General features: G+C 43.5%; 1 protein-coding gene across 2 annotated transcripts in view; it reads left to right on the forward strand.

Moving 5' to 3' along the window:
• The window catches only part of npnta (nephronectin a), a 69,575-nt gene extending 46,993 nt beyond the window's left edge, over positions 1-22,582 (forward strand). For both annotated transcript variants that reach the window (XM_043674349.2, XM_043674350.2), the window contains 4 exons: positions 459-554; positions 3,381-3,479; positions 12,641-12,900; positions 20,084-22,582. In XM_043674349.2, coding sequence (XP_043530284.2) covers positions 459-554; positions 3,381-3,479; positions 12,641-12,900; positions 20,084-20,188 — 560 coding nt within the window. In that variant the 3' untranslated portion in view covers positions 20,189-22,582. The remainder of the gene's footprint in view (positions 1-458; positions 555-3,380; positions 3,480-12,640; positions 12,901-20,083) is intronic.
• The last annotated feature ends 229 nt before the right edge of the window (positions 22,583-22,811 follow it).

Here is a 22,811-nt window from a genome sequence, read left to right on the forward strand (position 1 = left end):
CCACTTAGTGTCCAGGGATGTTCAGGCTGTCAGCAACTTAACATGGTCAATCCACCTTTGGACTGTGGGAAAGAAACCAGAGCACCCGGAGGAATCAACGCGGACATAGAGCGAATGAGCAAACTCCACACAGACAGTTGCCTGAGGGCGGATTCGAATCCGGGTCCCTGGCGCTGTCAGGCAGTAGTGCTAACCACCTTTGAGCCCTCCTGCCACACTAAGGGTAAACTGTAATTATTAGCTAAAAGGAAGTATGTCAGGTCATGTTCCTTTTCCATGTGTTTAGACAGTACAGCAACCAACAATAACTAACAATAACTTAGCAAAAGTTTTGAAGATCTGCCTTGGCTTGTCTGGTATGGGACAAAGATGTTCAGCATGTTCAGCATGCTCCTCTCAGTTAAAGTGAACATGATTAGCCTTGTGTTGCTTCTAAGAGCACTTCATTCATTTTGCAGTCCCACGCCAGCCTGGAGGGAATGGGGCATTATTTGGCCTTCTGGATATTGAGAAGGGGATTACTGCAGAGGACAATGATGCAAGGGATGACCAAGGTATTTATTCCGATGATACTATTCATGCTGGCAGGTCTCTGATAACGCAAGATAAAAGCCCATGGCCCAGCTCGAGAACATGTGGAGACATGTGATCAGGATAGGCTCTCTTCTCCTTCGTTTCTTCCCTCCATTTTAGCAAAGCTTTTGGGGCCTTATTCCAGCTGTGATTTGATTGAATCCTTGACTTTTGGACAGTGGTTCCAGATAAACCTATGTTTTCTCGCCGCTGAAGTTTGATAAAGAATGTAAACTTTATTAATACGATCTGTTAAAAATGTTGATTTATCAGGATGTCGATCAAAATTTCAGAACAGTGCAAATTTTCCCCTGTCTCTTTCTGCTTTTATTCTTGTTGATGCCAAATTCTCTTAGCATCAGACTTTTGAGACTAAGATACTATAACTGTTAGAATCTGAGCAGAATTTAGTGTTAATGCTCTCGCTTTTTTTTTTGGATTAGATTGGATTACTTACACTGTGGAAACAGGCCCTTTGGCTCAACAAGTCCACAACGACCCTCCGAAGAGCAACCCACCCAGACCCATTCCCCTACATTTCCCCCTTCACCTAACACTATGGGCAATTCAGCATGGCCAATTCACCTAACCTGCACATCTTTGGACTGTGGGAGGAAACCGGAGCACCTGGAGGAAACCCACGCAGACACGGGGAGAATGTGCAAACTCCACACAGAGTTCCTGAGGCAGGAATTGAACCTGGGTCTCTGGCGCTGTGAGGCAGCAGTGCTAACCACTGTGCCACCATGCTGCCGCTTGAGTCACTTTTGGAGACATACCACTGAGTGGGAGGGTGATGGGAAGGGGATCAACTGCTTTCCTACTCCTTTCTGTGGGTAGGAGTAGGGAGGGAAGGCTTGTAGAGGGCTTCCCATATCCCACCATGTTCAGCATGCTCCTCTCAGTTAAAATGAACATGATTAGCCTTGGACATACCACTGAGTGGGAGGGTGATGGGAAGGGGATCAACTGCTTTCCTACTCCTTTCTGTAGGTAGGAGTAGGGAGGGAAGGCTTGTAGAGGGCTTCCCATATCCCACCACCAACTGACCCCTTCTAGAATCATAGACTCAGTGGATTTGGGTCAACAAACACCCAGTTATTCTAATCCCTCTTACCAGCACTTTGCCCTTAGCCTTGTATGCCATGGAGTTTCACATGTTCGTCTAAGTAATTCTTAAATGTCTTGAGGGTTTCTGTCTCTATCACCCTTTTAGGCGGTGATTCCAGTTACCCACCACTCTCTAATTTTATTTCCTCTAATCACCTCCTAACTTTAAAACTGTGCCCCCAATAGTATAAACTACTCAAGTAATGGGAACCATTTCTTCCCATCTGCCCTGTCCATGCCCCTCAGAGCTTTGTATACGTCAATCATGTGCCCCTTCAGCCTTCTCTGGTCTAAGGAAAGCTACCCTAGCCCATTTAGTGTCTATTGGCAGCTGAATCACTTCAGTTCAGCCAACATCCTGGTCAATGTCTGTGCCTTGTCTAACATAATCACATCCTTCCTACAGTGTGGCAACCAGAACTCTCACAATACTCCAGCTAATTAATGGCCTAGTTAATGTTATATCAAGGTCCCTCATATACTCCTTGCTCTTGTATTCAATGCCTTGACTAATAAAGCTGAAAATGTGTTGCTGGAAAAGCACAGCATGTCAGGCAGCATCCAAGGAGGAGGAGATCGACGTTTCGGGCATGAGCCCTTCTTCATGCTCATGCCCGAAACGTCGATTCTCCTGCTCCTTGGATGCTGCCTGACCTGCTGCGCTTTTCCAGCAACGCATTTTCAGCTCTGATCTCCAGCATCTGCAGACCTCACTTTCTCCCCTAATAAAGGCAGGTATCCCATATGCTTTCTTAACCAACTTTGTCGAACTGTCCTGCTGCCTTCAAGTGCCTTTAAGTGGGTAATTAATATTTACTTGTCTCAGCAGACTTAGAATTCACCCAGCAGGGGGTGGAGGAGGTGTTGTCACAGAGAGAGACAAACTGGTTTCCATGGGACTCAGTGCCTGACCAGAGGCCCTGGCCTTGGGGAAGAAGGGAGTCGTGAAAGCCACTCTCTAGCTCTTGCTGCCAGCCTTCCTGCACAACTCATGCCCTGAGGTATCCACTTTGCCCTCACTCACTTGTGGCCGACATTGCTGTTGGATCCTGGACCTCCAGGGGTGGAGCGAATGCACTACTGGGCAGCCACCACTATTCTCCCAGTGGCACTGCAGGCAATGAGCAGCTGTCTACTTCTGATTGGCCAGCAGGTGTTGGGGGAAGGAGGTGGGCAGCACTTTAGCCACTGAGGACTTGGCCCAGTGGGGGTTTATAGCTGGCTGTGTAACCTAAGGAGGAAACACAGGACTCTTGCTGGGTTTCCAGTAAGTGGGTGAGACCTTCACTGCTAGGGTTAAATTTCACTCTCCGTCTTGGTAAACTCCTATTGCCTCCTTATGAGAAGAGATCCCACTCTGCTACAGTTGTACAGGTGAAAAGTGAACTCCCAAATATCAGGCTGACTGCAGGCCTATTGTTGAAGGCACCAGTGAGTGGTCGGCCCCTTTATTTTATATTTTATTAAACAAATTACAAAAACAGTTTACAACAAACAGTTACATTTACAGCTGCATACAAGAGACAGCAATTTTACAAGGGAGAGGAGCAGCAAAGCCAGGCCCCAAACCCTACCATTCAAACAGTTTACAGGGACAGGAGGACAAACCTCAAATCCCAGTTTGTCGGCCCCTTTATAGCTGTACATAACTGACTGAAATTAATGGCTGGTGTTTTTGTGCTTTGTTTAATTGGCAGACATTTTGATGAACAGCTGCAACTTTGACCATGGAATGTGTGGCTGGACCCAGGAGAAAGAATCAGGAATTCACTGGGAGCGAGTTCCTGCCCCTTCAGGTAATCAAAACCCTTGAACCTTTTTATAGCAGACACTCAAATGCATGGCAAAAAGTCGGACCAAGGAATTACAGCAGCAACTTGTGTTGTGTCCTTGTGTATTTTGTGGCAGGATGGAAGATGTACACCAAATCGAACAAAGCAGGAAGTGTTACAAGGCAGTGACTCCAAACACAATCAAAGAAATTTGGGGAAGATGTTACAGGAGAGTAGGGAGGTGGAGACAGAGTGGGCTGCAGGGGCCTGACTCCAGAGTTTAGGATTTAGACAAATAAAGACAATAGTTACCATTAGTGGGACAAAACGTTTTCTGATGTTTGGATATCTTGGAGGGTTTTGAGGCTGGAGTTCACAGAGAAGGGAAGACTGCAGTGGGGTTTGAACACTTGGATAAGTATTTTACCATAGGGATTATCACCGTATCGCACAAACTCAGCTCATTGAGAAGATATTAAATGAATGAAAAAGGGACAAAGTGATGGACTTGAACTAAAGAACCCTTTGAGGGGCTTGATTCAGGTGTTGATGCCATAGTCTGGAAACCATAGTGCAGTGTTGTTAAAGGGAATGGAACTGGATTGCTTTCTTTCCCTCTGAGAGACAGCTTCCATAGATGTGATGGACTGAATGGCTTTCCTCTGTGCAGTAACCATTCTGTTCTATCCTTTGTTCATGACAGGCACTAAATAAAGGGACATCAGTTTATTATTGAGCGAGAATGAGAGAGAGACGCTAAAGACAATTCAGACCCTCCCCTGCTCTTTCATTCTCTTTTTCTCACTGTAGTTGATCGGTTTGAAAGATTCTTGTTTTTAAAGTTGACAAATGAATTCTGCTTTACAACAGTGGGGTGTTTGATGTCTTTGACAGCATCACACCAGAGGGAAGCTATTATTTAAACCAGTATGCAGAACCAATTAACTGTGACCGCAGGAGTGCAATGAGGTCAGACATTGAGGTCAGTGGGATACACAGATTCATCAGGATGACGAGCATCTCTGTCAAACATCTGAGGTTTCAGCTCCTTTGCTTCTCTTCAACCTGACACTGACGGTGACAAATGGGAACCACAGAAAGGTCAAGATCCCCTGATTGGAGACAATTGCTTGGATAACAACCTCTGCATTTCCTAAGTATACTTGTGTGCTCACAGTAATACCACCCTCCCACTGACCTATCACAACAACCCCCCACCTGCATCTACCTATCACTTCCCCCCCACACCCCCCCCCCCCAACCCCATCCTCCTATTTATCTCTCAGCAACCCCCACCATCGCATTCCTGATGAAGAACTTATGCCCGAAATGTTGACTTTCCTGCTCCTTGGATGCTGCCTGACCTGCTGTGCTTTTCCAGCACCACACTCTTCGACAGTAATACCACAGACAGAGGATAAATGCAGAAGACCCTGAATATTGATGCAATGTTCTGGTTAATAGGGACTGGGGCTCCACTGAGATTTCAGTAAATATCCTTTGACTTGATTGCCTTTGTATTGGATAGATCAACTCTAAGCCCAATGGTAAACAAGGAAAGGCTTTCCTTTGCACTTGCTCACCCAGATGAGGGATTTTCTTTTCATACATGGGAACTTCCGCAGGTGATATGTTCCACGGCTTGGCCAAGCTCCAAGGTCCCATTTCCAATCATTATCACTGAACGTTTTTTTAAAATGTTACAGTGCAGTACAGGCCCTTCAGCCCTCAATGTTGTGTCAATCTGTGAAATTAATCTGATGCCCAACTAATCTACACAGTTCCATTATTATCCATATGTATATCCAATGCCCTTAATGTCGGTGAGTCTACTATTGTTACAGGCAGGTCGTTCCACACCCCAACTAATCTGAGTTAAGAAACTACCCCTGATATCTGTCCTACATCTGTCACCTCTCAATTTAAAGCTATGTCCCATCATGTTAGTTATCACCATCTGACGAAAACGATTCTCACTGTCCACCCTATCTAACCCTCTGATTATCTTATACGTCTCAATTAAGTCACCTCTCAACCTTCTTTTCTCCAATGAGATCAGCCTCAAGTTCCTCAGCCTTTCCTCGTAAGACCTTTCTTCTATACCAGGCAACATCCTAGTAAACCTCCTCTGAACCCTTTCCAAAGTTTCCACATCCTTCCTATAATGCCATGACTAGACTGCACACAATACCCTAGGTCTGGCCTTATCAGTGTCTTGTACAGCTGAAGCATGACCTCATGGCTCTAAAACTCCATTTGCCACTTCTCAGCCCAGCTCTGCATCTTACATATGTCCCTCTGTAACCACGAACATCCTTTGACACTATCCACAACTCTGCCTACCTTAGTGTCATCCCAAATTTACTAACCCATCCAGATCATCTATAAAAATGACAAACAGCCGTGGCCCAAAACAGATCCTTGTGGCACACCACTGGTATCTGAGCTCCAGGATGAATCAGCTAGCCAATTTCTGATCCAAGTTGCTAAATCACCTTCAATCCCAAAACTCCGTATTTTGTACAATAGCCTACCGTGTGGAATGCCTCACTGAAGTCCATATACACCACATCAATTGCTTTACCTTCATCCACCTGTTTTGTCACCTTCTCGAAGAACTTAATAAGGTGAGTTGGGCACGACCTACCCTTCACAAAACTGTGTTGACTATCTCTAATCAAATTAATCCTTTCCATATGATTATAAATCCTATCTCTTATAACCTTTTCCAACACCTTACCCACAACCGAAGTAAGGCTTACTGGCCTATAATTACCAGGCTTGTCTCAACTCCCCTTCTTAAACAAGGGAACATTTTCTATCCTCCAGTCTTCAGGCACTACTCCTGTTGACAATGATGATATAAAGATCAAAGCCTAAGGCTCTGCAATCTCCTCCCTGGATTCCCAGAGAATCCAAGGATAAATCCTATCCGGCCCAGGGGTCTTATCTATTTTTAGATCGTCCAAATTGCTAAAACCTCCTTGTTGTCAACCTCAATCCTATCTAATCTAGTGGCCTGTATCTCTGTATTCTCACTAACATTGCCCTTTTCCGATCTGAATACTGACGAAAAATATTCATTAAGCGATTCCCCTATGTCCTCAGATTCCACACACAACTTTCCACCACTATCTTTGATTGGCCCTAATCTTACTCTACTCATTCTTTTATTCCTGATATACTCTAGTCATTCTTTTATTCCTGAGCTGTTTTGCAGGACTTGCTGTGCTCAAATTCCCTGCCGCATTCTCAATGTTGCAACAGCTCAAGAGTACCTTGTTGGCTGCAAAGAGCTTTGGGATACTCGGCAGTTGTGAAAGATGTTATATAAATGCAAGATTTTGGTTTGTTTCCAAAATAGAATGCTCAGCAACCTAATGGAGGTCTTTAAAATGTGGACGAGGTTTGACAACTTAGTCCAAATCCATCGGCCATGAATAAAAGATAGTAAGAAATATAAAGGAGAGAAGGGCAACTTCAAGAGAGAGCCATCACTCCTAGGGAGCTGGCATGGTTGGTAGTTATTGGGAATAGAGTCTATGGAGAAGGAAGAGGGTTCTCAGGTACAAAATGAACTTGTCAAGAGGAGAAGTAAATAAGTTCAGGGTTGAGGCGAGGGTGGAGGGGAGTTTTGGAGAATGTTTGGTCCATGAGTTAGAAGACGGGATGGATATGACAGAGGCAGCTGCTCGGAGTATCTTGATTGTAGTGGGAGAAATGTCCAGGAGCTGATTGCTGTATTATTCAGTAATTCTCAGAAAGGCATTGCATCTTTCAGACATAGAGCTATATGACATCATGAAGGCGAAAGTAGGATCACAAATAGGCAAAACAGTCCTTCAAGTCTACTCCCCCATTCAATATGATCATGGCTGATCCTTTAAGTCATTGCCATATTCCCAATTTGTTCCCTGTACCCCTCAATGCCTTCAATATATTCAAGCAAGGCCTTCTGTGATAGAGAATTGCACTCCTCTAAGTGAAATATTTCTTCATCTCAAGCCAAAATGGTCTGCCCTGTATCTTGAGACTGTGCCCCCCAACTCTGGTTCTGAACTCTCCAACTAGGGAAGTATTCTCTCTCTTTCTAGTCTATCCTACCATCCCTGGTACCAGCCCAGTGAACCTCTGCTCCTAGTGTAGGACTCCATCACACTTTCATTTAGTCAGTCACTCCAATCAGTCTGTGCATTAGTTTGTCAACTATGTAACAGTAACCCAAGTAATCCCAGAACCTGGATTATATGTAAATCTGAGACTTGCAATGTTATATCTATGTACCTAGATAGTATTGTTCATGAACTTCAAGAAATCTGCCCCAATAGGAACACAGTCTTCATGATTTGTGTTACATGGGCTAACATCTACAAAACTACATTGCATCACTCATTGTATTTGCTGAAATCTCAGTGCAGCACCAGTTCCTATTAACTGGAGCATTGCATCATTACTAAGTGCTCGTACATGAATTGCTAAAAGTTGATTTGCAGGTGCAACTGGTAATCAGAAAGGAAAACAGAATATTGAATTGCTGGAGAAATTGTATTTAAGAGCATGGAGGTTCTGCTGCAATTGTACAAGGTGTTGGCCTGGCTGTACCTGGAGTATTGTGCGCAGTTCTGGTCTCCTTACTTGAGGAAGGATATACTGGCTTTGGAGCAGTGCAGAGGAGGTTCACCAGGTTGATTCCGGTGATGAGGGGGTTAGGAGGAGAGGTTGATCCGCCTGGGGCTAGAATTTAAAAGGAGAGGGGATCTTATAGAAACATAAAATTATGAAAGGGATAGATAAGTTACAGGCAGGCAAGTTGTTTTTGCTGATGGGTGAGACCAGAATTAGGGGGAGTAGATTTAGAACAGAGATGAGGAGGAATTGCTTTTCCCAGAGAGTAGTGTATCTATTGAATTCTCTGCCCAAGGAAGCAGTAGAGGCAGCTTCGTTAAATATATTCAAGACACAGTGGGATGGGTTTTTGCATGGTAGGGAGATTAAGGGTCATGGGGATAATGCAGCCAGGAGGGGCTGAGACAATCAGCCAGGATCTTAATGAATGGTGGAGCAGGCTCGATGGGCCAAATAGCCTACTCCTGACTGTATTACTATGAAGCTATGTATTTATTATTGAAAGTGAGGGTGAAGGAGAGAAGAGAGATATGGTTTAAGAAGACAGCAAAAGAGACAAGCCAAGGGTTTGCTTTACAACCCAGGCTGTCTTAGCTGAAAAGAGCAGGCGTTACCTGTGGCTCATCCAGGTGCTATATCTGTTGCTCTTTTAAGTCCAGGTCCCTTCAACATACAGGAGCAGAAATGAGGTCTGTACGGGGGTGGGGGGGGGGGGTGGGGGGCAGGCAGTGTAGCATCCAGGGTGAGGGAGAGTAATAGTTTTACTGGGGAAAAAAAGTGGTTGAGGTAAATCACAGAGATGAGCTTTTTGGGAGAAGCCAGAGAAGTACAGGAATAGAAGGTTTTACTGACAGGCTGAGGTGGAAGGAGGCAGATACAGGGTAAATACTGTATCAGATCAAAACCTGTAGGGCTGAATGGCCTGCTTCTGCAATTGCACTTAAATGAGAAGGCTATTTTCTCCAAAGAGCTGCAATTTTTTCTGTCATTAGCTTCCAAAGCTTGGACCCTGTGATTTGTTCTGGAATGTTCCAATTGTGTTTAGGCACTGCTACCATTCACAATCAACAAACAGAGGCGTGGTGAGCACTGGCAACAATTATCTTGTTACTTAGGGGATCTTAGTGCCAGAACTACAGTGCACACCACATGAGGAAACAACTTGAAGCACATTCTATTGCTGACTCCCTGTTGTCATTAAGAACAGAGGAATTGTTGTACCAGACGTAGAATGTTAGAATATGTGGCACAGAGGGAGGCCATTCAACCCACTGTCTTACTGCCGGCTCTTTGAAAGAGTTATTCAATCAGCTCCACTCACCTGATTTTGTCCCCCTTACGTGTGTGTGTGTGTGTGTGAGGGGAGGGGGGATTTGTCTTGGTTGAAGATAGCCACTTTTCTGGTCTAACTAGAAGAGTCTTTGTTGAGTAAACAATATAAACTTTATTACATTAGTCCAACGATCTACAGGTTAAAGTATTTGATTTAATTTGATTTATTACCGAGGTGCAGTGAAAAGTGTTGTCTTATATGCTTTACAGGCAGATTATACTATACTTCAGGGTAACAGAATAAAGTGCTGGGTACAGTGTTACAGCTACCAAGAAGGTACAGAGAGAGGTCCATGCAAAAGTCTGATAACAGCTTGGAAGAAGCTGGTCTTGAATCTCTTCACACATGTATACAAACGTTAATATCGTCTGCCTGATGGAAGAGTAAAACTGGGGTGGGAGAAGTCTTTGATTATGTTGGATGCTTTCCCAAGGCAGTGGGAAGTGTAGGTGGAGTCAATGGATGAGAGGCTGGTTTGCCTGAAGGACTGGGCTGTGTTCATGACTCTCTGTGATTTGGTTTGGTCTTGGGAAGAGGAGTTGCCATACCATGCTGTGAAGCATCCAAATAGGATGCTTTCAATGATGCATCCATAAAAATTTGCAAGGGTCTTTATGGACGTGCCAAATTTCCTGAACTTCCGCGGCAAGTAGAGTTTTTTTTTAACCATAGTGTTAACGTGGGTGGACCAGTACAGATTGTTGGTGATCATCACTCCCAGGAACTTAATGCTCTTGGCCACCTCCACCTCAGCTCCATTGATGCAGACAGAGGATGCCCTCCACCCCACTTCCTGAAGTCAATAACCAGCTCCTTCGTTTTGATGACGTTGATGGAGAAATTGTTCACTTTAGGGTCTGTCAGGAGCACATTGGCCTCTGGTCTGTCCCTTGCAAGCTCCTTCTTTACTCTGAGCAACTCAGTGTGACATCAGCACAATCATTAACCCTTTCAGACCCATATATAACAGATTCCAGATTTTGATGTTTAGAATATTTTTCTTCATTTGCTTTTTTAATTCTTTTTGCCAATTTTTACAGTGGCTGTAAAAGGTCTTCATTGGCTGTGGACAACTCTTAGGGTACGAAAGGCACTATGTAAATGTAAATTTTTCTTTCTTTCTCTTACCATAAATCTACGTCATTTAGCTACTAATCCAGACTTGTGAATCTTTCAAAAATAAAAAATAGAAAGTGTTGCAGAAACTCGTGGGTTTGGCAGCATCTTTGGAGAGAAAAACCCAGTTAACATTCCGAGACCAATATGGCTTCAAAGTTTGTTTCCTTCAGTTCGAAAGAAGAATCATAAGACTTGGAATGTTAACTCCGTTTTTCTCTCCACAGATGCTGCCAGATCTGCTGAGTTTTCCCAGCACTTTTTTTATTTGAGATCATTAGCCTTCAGACTCCTTTTTATTTGTGGACGTTTCAGAGTTGGAAGCAACTGGTCATTGCTGGCAGCTATTCACACTGAGATAAACTGATGCAATCATCTCCTGCTCCTCCGAAAGCAAGGACTGTTCTACTTCAGATTGTTCAAAATGGACCAACAGGACAGCTCCAGGTTAAATGATGTTGATCTAAATTATTACTGCAAGTAACTCTCTGAAGGGGGTGACCTCCAGGAATAAAGTGCCCTCCACAATCAAACTGTTTCAATTAAAAAAAAACTCAGGAACAACATTCCAATTTTACTTTTCCTCTTCTATGATGCAAGTTGCTTCTGGCAGAGCCCACAACAATAACAACTTGTATTTACAAAGCTCCTTTTAAGTGAATAAATCATCCAAAGGATGATTATCAACCACAATTCAACACCAAGCCGCATCAGACACGTCGGAGGTCTGAGGAGCCTTCTTGATGGTAGAGGGAGCCGGGAAGATTTAAGGAAGGGAATTCTATAGCTTGGCACCTGGGCATCTGACGGCCTGGTTGCTACATTAGAGCAAGAGGCCGGAACTAGCGGGATGCAGAGATTGCAGAGTGCTGTTGGTCTTGAGGAGGTTTCAGAGATAGGGAGAGGGATAGGAAGGATTTGAAACCAAGGCTGGATATTTTAATGGGGGTGTTGCTGGTGCAGGAGTGAGTGTGGGTCTGCAGGTGTAGGGTTGTTGGCATGGATACGCAGGCCTCAGAACAATGTAGAAGGTACCACCCAAGACCTGTTCACACCCACCCATCTGTGCAAAAATAAAATGCATAAAGGTACAATGCAATTAAAAGAACTAGCCGTGCACAACAAAATTTTACAGGGAGTACCGCTGTGAGTTACGATATGGGCTGGATGTGTAGAGGTTGACGGTAGCTGCAAAGTAGGAGGCTGGAAATAAGACTGAATGTAACAACATCAAGCCTCAAGTGTACCATATGGTCTCTCTCAATCTCCTTTGAGCCACCCAGAGGGCTGAATGAGGCCAGGAAGCAGAGGCAGGCAGTCTTTCCCCTGAGGATCCCACAGAATGTCAGCGTGTGGATGGCTACTTTGGCCAGGTCTGCAAGTTCTTTTTTGGCAGTGGATCCATTCCGTTATCCTTCACCCCACCCCCAAATCAGAAAGCTGTGACTTCGGTACAAAGTTTTGGTTGGTACATCTGCCACAATAATGAGGACATGTCACATTGTCTCCTGAATGAGATACTAAACCTTGGTCCAAGCTGCTGTTTGAAGTGAAGGTGAAATTGCCAAGGCTCTATTTGAAGCAGTGCTGGGAAGTTCTCCCTGTCGTCCTGCCCAAAACATGTCCCGCGACTAAATAATACTAATCTATCATTTGGGTATTGATGAAGAAGCCACGTTTTGTCAAAGATTTTCATCTTGCACTCATGGCAAAAATTTGTAAGAATACCAAATGACATACCAAAAACTGAATGAGAAGAGGATGCTGATTGATTGGCATGTGCTCTGATGAGGACAAATGAAAAGCACCAATAAAATCCTTCTCTTTGTACAACAACACTCAAATTCTGTTCCACCAAATGAAAGTCTGGTCATGAATAGATTGCTGTTAGTGGGATCTTGCTGCACACAGTTTGCCTACAATGCTTCAAAACTGTTATTGAGCATAACCCTTTGAAAGATGCACAGACATTGGAAGTGCAAGCACTTTTTTTTTCCCCAAAGCTTAGTCAAATTTTGGGTTGTAACTTTGACCAGCCCCATCCTTGTGCCAGTTCTGTGGTAACTTGGACCCCCCGTCTGATGAACTGTATGTGGTTGTATTTTTTTAGGTCGCAGCTGGTATCTGACTCTTCTCAGTTCTAACGACAAACAGAGAGAAGTGGCTCATCTTATTTTCGTGTTGGGACAAGTGGCACATCCAGGCAACCTCTGTCTAACGTTCAGGCACAAACTGTCTGGAGACTCTGTTGGCAAGATCCAGGTCTTTGTGAAGAGGAATGGCAGATACGGGCATGTCCTCTGGGAGAGGAACAGAGGGCACAGCTGGAGGACCAGTCGGTTCACATTGAAAGGACCAGGTCTCGAGAGTGTGAGTATTGGTTGCTTTAATAAGAGTGCGACTTTCAAATCCTGACTCAACCTTGCAAAAAGTCTTTTGTGAGTGACAGCCATGTTACAGTACTTGAGCTGGCACCAACTCCTCAGTGCGCCAGTTGTGTCCAGCCGAATCCCAAGGCAGAGAGACCATTTTCCCAAATTCTGGGATTGAGGGTTATTTTCATAGCTGTGTGCAATGAAAGAAGAGACAAATCGATGATCAAATGGGCTACAGACCACAAAATGAAAACCTTCACTGGTCTAGGATGCTCCACAAATGCCCCTTTCTTAATAATGGGGAAATCCATCAGTGCAAAAAACAAGGCTAAAGTATTTTCATCCATCTTCAGCCAGAAGTGCTGAATGAATGGTTCATCTCGGACCCCACCTGAGCACCCAGATACCAGCATTCAATTAATTTCTAGAGTCAGAGTTGTACAGCATGGAAACAGATCCTTTGGTCCAACTTGTTCATGCCGATCTTAAATTAATCTTGTCTCATTTGCTAGTATTTGGTTCATATCCCACTAAACCCTTCCTATTCATGTACCTATCCAAATGTCTTTGACATGTTATAGTTATATCAGCCTCCACCACTTCCTCTGACGGCTCATTCCATACATGCACCACCCTCTGTGTGAAAATGATCATCCTCCTGTTTCTTTTAAATCTTTCCCTTCTCACCTTAAACCTGTGCACTTTGGGCTCCCCTATCCTGGGAAAAAACATTAGTTATTCACCGTATCTGTGCCCCTAATGATTTTATAAAACTCTTAAGTCAACCCTCAGCCTCTGACAATCCATGAGAAATCACCCAGCCTACTCAGCCTCTCCCTAAAGCTCAAGCTCTCTAACCCAGGCAACAGCCTTGTAAATCTTTTCCGAACACTTTCAAGTTTCACAACAGCTTTCCTGTAACAGGGACACCAGAATTGAACCTCACTCCAGCTGAAGGCTATGGGTCCTGACAACATTCTTGTAATCGCATTAAACACTTGTGCCCCAGACTTCGCCACAGCCCAAGCCAAGCTGCTCCTGTAGTTACAATACTGGTATCTACTTGGGACTGTGGGAATTGGCCCTTGTGTATCCTATAGACAAACAGCAGGACAAATCCAACCCAGTCAATTACCATCCTGTTGGTCTACTCCAAAGTATCACCATGTGGTTGAAGATGTTGTCAACGGTGTTATTAAAGGTGCACTCAACAATAACCTGTGGTTGTTGGAGGTCAGTCATCTCAGCTCCAGAACATAGAATCCCATTTGGCCCATTGAGTCCACACTGAACTTCCAAAGAGTGTCCCACTCAAACCCTATAAGCCTACATTTTCAATGGCTAATCCACCTAACCAGCACATCTTTGGACTGTGGGAGAAAACCCACACAGACTCAGGGAGAATGTGCAAACTCCACACAGACACCCAAGGGTGGAATCGAAGCTGAGTTACTGGTGCTGTGAGGCAGCAGTGCTAACCACTGAGCTACAGTGCCATCCGAGGGACTTCTCTGCAGGAGTTCCTCAGATTCCTTCGCCCAACCATCTTTACCTACTTCGTCAATGACCTTCCTTTCATCATGAAGTCAAAAGTGCGGATATTTGCTAATGAGCGTGCAATGTTCAGCACCATTCGCTATTCCTCAGATACTGAAGCAGTGCATGGTCAAATGCAACAAGATCTGGACAGCATTCAGGCTTGAGCCGACAAGTTACGTTTGCTGCACACAAGTGCTTGGCAATGACCATTTCCAAAAGGGGGGAATCCAACCACCACCCCTTGACATTCAATGCCAGTGATAGGTTTGGGGGAGCAGGCAGGTAGAAGATGCTTTTGCACTCCATTAGAATTTCAAAGGGCACAGAAACTGGGATGAAATTTATCTCTGGGCCAAGTTGACTTGTCAAGTACCCATTGCTCTCATCAGTTGAGATATACAACTTCCTTTATTTTAATAGAATGGCTACAATTCAGCAAATCACCTCCATACATTATAGCAGGGAAACAGCGTAAAAGTTCACTCGAGTAATTTTGTTGAGTGGGTTTGAGGGCATTCACAGTCTGCGCTGCTTACACTCACACCCAGTTCCAGAGGCAGCAGCTGTGTGTGTTTTTCATGGGTGACCCTCAGCTGTTGCCCAGAAAACCACCTCCAAGTGGTTTCATGTTGCCTCTGATGGAAAGGCAGATATGATCTATCCTGCAGGGTCATACTGTATCTGTTCTAGCTGTTGCAGTTGGAGGCAAACCTCAAAGTCAGTACGGGTTACACAAAATGCAAATTTGCAAAGAATGCACATACAGAGAGAAGGCAAAACAAGACCTTTCCCAGTCCCACTATAAGGCTTAAGCTGCTGAATGTTCCAGTATTGAATGCATGCTGCTGTACAAGATATTTTCATTCATAACAACAACCGTGTACATTTATATGGTGCATTTAATGTATTATTTAGAATTTCCCTGCTCAAAAGACAGTGGGTGCAGAATCATGGAATCCCTAAAGTGCGAAATCAGGCCATTCAGCCCACCCACATCGACTCTCCAAAAAGCACCCAACCAGACCTACCCACCCACCCCTGCATTTCTCATTGCTAATCCATCTAACCTGCACGTCCCCGAGTACTGTGGGCAATTTAGCATGGCCAGTCCACCTAACCTGCATTTCTCTGGACTGTGAGAGGAAACTGGAGCACCCGGAGGAAACCCATGCAGACACGGGGAGAATGCACAAATTCCACACAGACAATCGCCTGAGGGTGGAATCGAACCCGAGTCCCTGGTGCTGTGAGGCAGCAGTGCTAACCACTAAGCCACCATATTGCCCTCATTAAATACTTTTCAATCTTTGAATATTTTTAAAATAGAGTAGTCCTTGATTACTCAGGGGATAAAGATTCTCAGGGAAATGTGGGAATGTTGAATTGAAGTTCAAACCAGATCAGCCATGATCATATTGAATGGTGGAGCAGGCTCGAAGGGCTGAATGGCCTCCACTTGTTCCTTTTTTAATATATTTGTAATTTGAGCTACAAAAAATGGAATTTAAAAAGCTTAGCCACAGAGTTAGTTTTCACAGATCAACTTAAAGTAGGAGGGAGAGTTAAAGGTCAGGAGAGGTTTGTGGAATGAAGTGCAGCATAGGACTGGGACAGTGTGCCAGTGGTTGTCAAGGGATATCAGGGATCCACAAGAAATGGGAATTGAAGAACTATAGAATTCTGGGAGGGTTCAGGACTTGGAACACCTTATGGAGACAGGGAAGGAGTGAGGCCTGGGAGAGATTTGAATGGATGGAATTTAAATCAAGGTCACCTAAGGTCATAGCGATGTACAGCATAGTCATTAAAAAAAAATCCCAGGGTCCCAGTCAAAGATGAGCAGGCTAGTTTTAGGAGCAAATAAGTGCAGATGCTGGAATCTATTGAAAACAAGAAATGCTGGAGATCACCCATGACGCTAAATGTTTAAAATTGAGATGACTGTTTTTGGTTTCAGCAGGCTAGTTTTTCTGGTTTCTCAGCCCATCATTTTTCTCTTGACCAACACCACCCAAACAGTCAATGGATATTATTGGGTTAAGTCCCACTTCAGCCACATCTCCTTGAATATCAGAACAGAATCAAGGGGCTACTTGGCCCATCTCTATAAGCTTTTTAAAAATAATATAAATGCTGATTTTGAGATTTTGCCATGCAACAAATTAATTGCAGATTTATCCACAGCTACAGTGACTAATTTCAAGCGTGCGTCATTTGAAGAGGTTGGAGATGTCCGGAGGCCAGGAGAATTGTTCTATGAATGTTGTCTTTTTTAAATAAAGAGACAGACAAAAATCAGAGGCAGCCGCACTGTGACAGAAGGGTTGAGCAACATTGCCTCTGGCTTTGCCGGAGCCAGGTCACAGATCTTGTAGATTGGCAGATTTCCAGTTCACACAAGTTTGTAATCTTTGTTGCTTATCAAAAACGCCAAAGGAAATATCACACTATTAACATGCATGTTTCAGAGGAAACATTCCTACGCAAGCTTGATAAATGTTTTTTTTCTTATCCTGAATCTAACTCAGTGCAGTCTGGTGAAACATCAAAGCTGCCTATTCCCACAGATATTGGTGCAAACATTGGTTGTGGATCAGATGTGACTGAAAGTATGATAACTTGACATGCGGGTGCCTGCTCCAACTTTGTGTAATTCTTCCATTTGGAATCAACCCTACATATGTTAGGTCAGGTATTCAAACTAGCTGCTGTAACAAGAGTTACCATCGACTGGTAAGGAGCTGGTCACATGATGCAGTCACCTCCGGAAGTTGTCCAGATGAGCCCCTGAGGGGAGTGGTTTTCAGAGTGGAGGAAACATCATTAAGGAGGACGAGCTAATCATTGATTTAACCAGTGGTGTCCAGTAATTGCAATCCAGTCTCCTTACACAATAACAGCCTGTATTAACATCCACACAGTACAGACACAGTGGACCAAGCTGCCTGCTGAGGCTGCTGCATCATTCAGTTCAACTGTAGTTGACCTTAGCCTCCAACACCACCCTTCCACCATCTCCCCTGGACCTTGATTCACTGAGGGACTGGAAATTGATCAATCCCAGCCTTAAACACACTGAACAAAAGAGACTCCACCACCACTGATCATGCTAAAGATTCACAACCCTTTTGAGTGAAGTATTTCCTCACCTCAGTCCTGAATATTTGGTCCCTTATTGTGGACCAGGGTTTTCAGATTGTTTCCTCTGGTGGGGCAATATCTCAGCATGTACACTATCCAAAATCTTCAGAATCTTGTACGGTTTGTTCTTCTAAACTCCAAGATATTGGAAAATGATCAGATTTGATCTGACATGGAGCCACAGAATGTGGTTGAAAGCAAAGAATTGGTCTTAAGGATCATGTTAAAAGCAGGGAGAGAGTTAGAGATTGGGAGATGTTTGTGGACTGAGTGTCACCAGGCAAAAATTGACATCAGATCAACAGAGCAACAAGGCAGGGGACTAAAAACTTGATTAAAGAGGTGGAATTTCAAGCCTGTCTTATAGGAAGAGAGGGTAGAAAGTCAGAGAGGTTCTGGGAGGGAATTCTAATGCTTAGGGTCAAGACAGCTGAATTCAGAGCTGTCCGGTAGAGGTTGAAAGAGGTAGACCAAGCCAGAATTAGACAAATGCAGTTCTCACAGGGTTGCTGGGTTAGGGGAGGCTGGAGTGAATGTAGACATTTTCAGATACCAGTGCTCAGATCCAGGCCCTGGGACATGGGAAGGATCTGGGCTTTCGAGTGCTGCAGTGCTTTGGCACGTGCGTTGGCAGTGGGACCATGGATCTGGGCCAGGAGCATCATGAGGGGCATGTGATTTCCACCCTGTTCCCTATTGAGTTTCTCCAGGATTTTAAGTTTATTTCAGATTTCCAGCATTTGCAGTATTTTGCCTTTGTCATGAGATGACAACGATATCAGATTAGCTCATTTTGTTTTGTTAAGATGCTGTCAATTCTTTGCGTTTTGCATTAATAATGTGTTATAACCAAGACCTATGTAATACCTTCCATGTGAGGTAAACAGAGAGAGTGAGTTGGGAACCACTTGAGAGTTATTGAATATAACTCCTATTTTGCAGTGATCCCTGCTGGAAATTGGTGATGTAGCTGTTGCATTTGTGCTCAACTGAGTATCCCCTACAACCTGACACTGGAGGATAGGCTTCCCACTTGCATTTATGTTGCACCTTTAACATAGCAAACCTCCCCAACACAGTTCACAGAAGTCTTGCCAAAGAGGAATTGAGAGTGAACTCTGGGATCAAAGGCCATGTTCTCAGCACTTTGTGAATCTGTGGAATACTTTACAAAGGGCTGCTGAGGAACTCAATCAGGGTGATGCAGCAGTAGAATAGTGGAAGATATTGAACTGAGGCCAAGGGCTGACTGACTGGGATTTCTCAGCTCCCAGAGGAAATTCCCAAGGCAACATGTCCAAATGGACATGATACAAATAGAGAAACCATCTAAATACTACAGTTCCCAGCAAGTATGGCAGCATGGGGGCAAAAGAGCAGTGGTTAGTGCCCTGAGGTCTTCCTCTGTAGAGAGCAGGGCTTTAAATCAAGGGTTGTGGGGTAGAGCATAAGTCAGCCTTTTCTGTCTCAGTGTGTTACCTACTGAAGGTTCAAATCATGTTGAGGTCTGCACTGACTGCTTTTTCCATCTGCTGCCCTGCAAGGTATCTGATTGGATCTTCTGATGCTGAAGCCAACAACATCCTTTCTGTTTTACTGGCATGTGCCCTCTTTAGTATCCAACGGTACATCCAGGTAAATGAGTAAGGACAGATAATGTGGAGAAGATGACAAGCCTGAACTTCATGAGGCCTTAAGCCGTAAGAGCTGAAATAGGCCATTCAGGCTTTTGAGTCTGCTCCACCACTCAGTACTGATCTCATATTCCTCAACTCTACTTTCCTGCCTTTACTCCATGTACTTTGATTCCCTTCCTGATTAAAAATCTGTCTATCTCAGCCCTGATTATGGCTTGACTCAACCTCGATAGCCCCCGCTTTAAAGAATTCCACAGATTCTCTATCCTCTGAGGGAAGAAATTCCTCCTCATCGCTGTCTTAAATGTGTAACCCCTGAATCTGAAATGATTCCCTCTGGTGCTAGATTCTCCCACAATGGGAAGCAATCTTTCTGCACCTAAACTGTTGAGTCTTGTGTGTTTCAATAAGGAACGCTGCAGAGAATGACACACCTTTTCACTTGGTGGACCAACTGGGGAATACTTGAAGCTTGCTGATTTTTATGGGATCTATGAGGAGAGAAAACCTCTTTGAAATAGTTTCATAATCATGCTCCCCCCACACACCTTCCCGAGTATCACAATTCAGCACTCAAAGAGTTAACTTCTTTGGTGAGAAATATTCTTGAAAAGGAGAAAGGTAACTCTGGAAGGCTGGTAATATAAAGTGAGACAAAATGTAATTCAAACAGCGAGACCGTGTTAATCTGAAATGCATAGTTTTGCAGATTAGCTTCAAAGTGGATGTGCAGCTGTGAGAAATGAAGGCAAGCACTCATAGAAACTGGTTTAGAAAGAAATACGGGGCTCAGTCAGCTTCAGTCAACAGGTTTAACATTCGCACCCATTCTCTAACGCTCCTTCTCTTGCTTTCTCCTAGATCATCTTCAAAGGAGTGCGCGAGAGGAAGATAGGAGAAATCAGCCTGGACGATATCAACCTGCAGAATGGCCACTGTTCTGGGAAAGCTCTGCGACAGTGGTAAACCAAGGAGAGCCATTTATGGAAGAACTCCATCTCATTCCCCCATGACCCCCCACCTGTGTGAGGGATGGTCACGAGGGGAGAGATTAAACAGCAGGTTGCCTTTCTCTTTGCTAAAATTGCACAGAGGAGCCAAATCTAGCCGGACAAAGCCCCCTGAGGGCACAAGAACTTCAAATGAGCTCAGTGTTTCTACTAAAGTTTACCCTGTATGAGTCTGTGGTCCCTCAGTAAGAACGTGACTATGAAATCTCCATTGTTTAAGAGGGGCTGAATTGAACACCATTTCTTTACAAAACAGCTAATTAATCAAGATGTCACTACATAACCCAGGATAACAATGTGTGGCTTAGCTGGATGTTAATGTTTACCTGAAACCCGTGAATCGGTTCAATATCTAGGTTCAATCCTGCTGAATGAACATTTCCCAAATCCTATGCCTCAGACATGAGGCTTCTCAAATTACCTGAATTTTGTGCCATACCACTGCCAATGCCATATTTGATTGACTACCCTTTTCAGGGAAGAGGGAGTGGAGAGAACCTCTTTCGAGTCTCACCGAGGAACAATTAAAATGACTCTCCCTCTTCTTTTCCCCTTTCCCAACACCACTGGCAAACATCACAGGAATCCTGTGCTGCTCTCAGTTGTAATGCTATCTGTCTCATTACAGGCATGTAGCTATGGGGATTTCTGTTAAATTACTCCCACTTACGTTTCAGCTGAAGCTAAAAAGGTATCTCAATCCCCACATCCCCTGCCCCCTCCATATCAAAATACATTTGCAACAACAGGAAAGCACTATTGTCAGCGTTAGTGGGTGAGTTGATCATTTTACAGTTACGTATCTCACCTAGTCCTGATGTTGTGTGGGCAGTTGATTAAAGTCCCCATAACCACCCAAAAATGTACTGAATGTAAATGAATTTGTAATGTTTAAGGGCGGTCATCTAACTCTATTTAACATTAATGTTTTTTTTCTGATTTGAGTATTTACTGAAATTGTCTGTATTTGTCAAGGCGCTCCATGGTACTATATATAACATTGCAGGGAAGTATTGTCTTGTGCTGTGTTTTTCTACAAGCTTTTGCAGGCAGCTATTGAGAAGGTTTGTAGCAGTGCTTTATAAGATGGCAATGCGAACAAATCAGAATGTGCAGCTTTTGTAAGGCCACAGAATCATTGCTACAAACCCAGAAAATAAACAGTAAGCGCGCTTTTTTAAAAGTTTCTGTAATGCAATAATTTTTTAAACTGATTTTTGTTCTATCAAGGAGAAGCATGATATATTCAAATCACGATGGCCCTTGTTCTATAATCAGGATGCAGGGAACCGGTCATGGATGACTAGGTGGAATCACTCATTTTGATTTTGTTTTAATTTAGAGTTAAACAAACCTCCCATTAAGTTATATTACAGCAAAACTGCGACCTTGCCTCTCCTCCACATTCTCACCACTACTTATAATAGTGGCTTGAGAATGGGAATATTCAAGTCAGTGTGGTCATTCTGCGAATGTGTTCCTTTGTTAGCCTTTTGTCTGTTTTTAGTAAGTTATGTTAAACAATACTCATAACAGTGTTGAGTGACACTTATTCAGAGGTCACTATGATTCTTTTGCCATTATACAATGCTTGTATTGTCTAGTGTCAGTGATTATTTTCTGTCCTCATATTTTATTAGTAAATCATTTGTCCTGAGTATATAGTCATTCTCCCACTTAACTTGCTCGCCGTCAACTGATCCATGAAATATGATTGGCCAGAATATAATGACAATCTATGAATGTTCACCACAAACTGTTAGTGACTAGTAACGATAATTAGTACAAGCAGGAATGGCATTTCTTTACAAGCTGACAACCAAACGTTATCTTTTGTTTTAAACTTGTCATTACTTGATAAAGTTATTCTAGACACCAGAGGGAATTCAGGAAAAAAAAGGTGCTGTTTTCATAATAAAACCGACTTGTGCAAAGATGCCTGGTCTCATCGTTGTAAGGGTGATTCAGTAATTACCTTCAGCAATTGCTGAATAGTTTGCCCAAACAACAGATCCTTTGATTGCCTGGATTATATGGGGAAATAAAACATGGAATATTTCTATGACATTCTGAATGCAGCAATCTTCGTTCTCTCATATTATTAATAACAAACTATTGCTTCACATGGAACTACCAGCATATCTCTGACAAAGTGGAATATTGTCAGAATGAATTTATAATGTTAAGGGCTGGTGAATCACTCTATTCAACATTTGTATATTTTTTCTGATCAAGTATTTACTGAAATTATCTGTATTTGTCAAGGCACTCCATGGTACTGTGTATAACATTGCAGGGAAGTATTGTCTTGTGCCATGTATTTCTACAGAATACAAGATCATTCAGCTAACTACCATTCCTCTAGTCTATTTTCTGGCATCGATAAAGTGATATGGAAGGTGTCATCAACAATGCTATCACTTGCTCACTACTAACATGCTCCTTTTGGCTTCCACCAGAGCTACCTGGCTTTAAACCACACTATGACTTTGGTTCAAACACAAACAGCTGAATTGCAGAGTGACTGATCTTGACATCAAGGTAGCATTTGCCTGAGAGTGTTTTCTCAAGAGGTCAAG

Source organism: Chiloscyllium plagiosum, unplaced genomic scaffold, assembly GCF_037043375.1.
Source record: "Chiloscyllium plagiosum isolate Xiang-an unplaced genomic scaffold, Cpla_swu_hap1 HiC_scaffold_36, whole genome shotgun sequence".
Lineage (NCBI taxonomy): Eukaryota > Metazoa > Chordata > Chondrichthyes > Orectolobiformes > Hemiscylliidae > Chiloscyllium > Chiloscyllium plagiosum.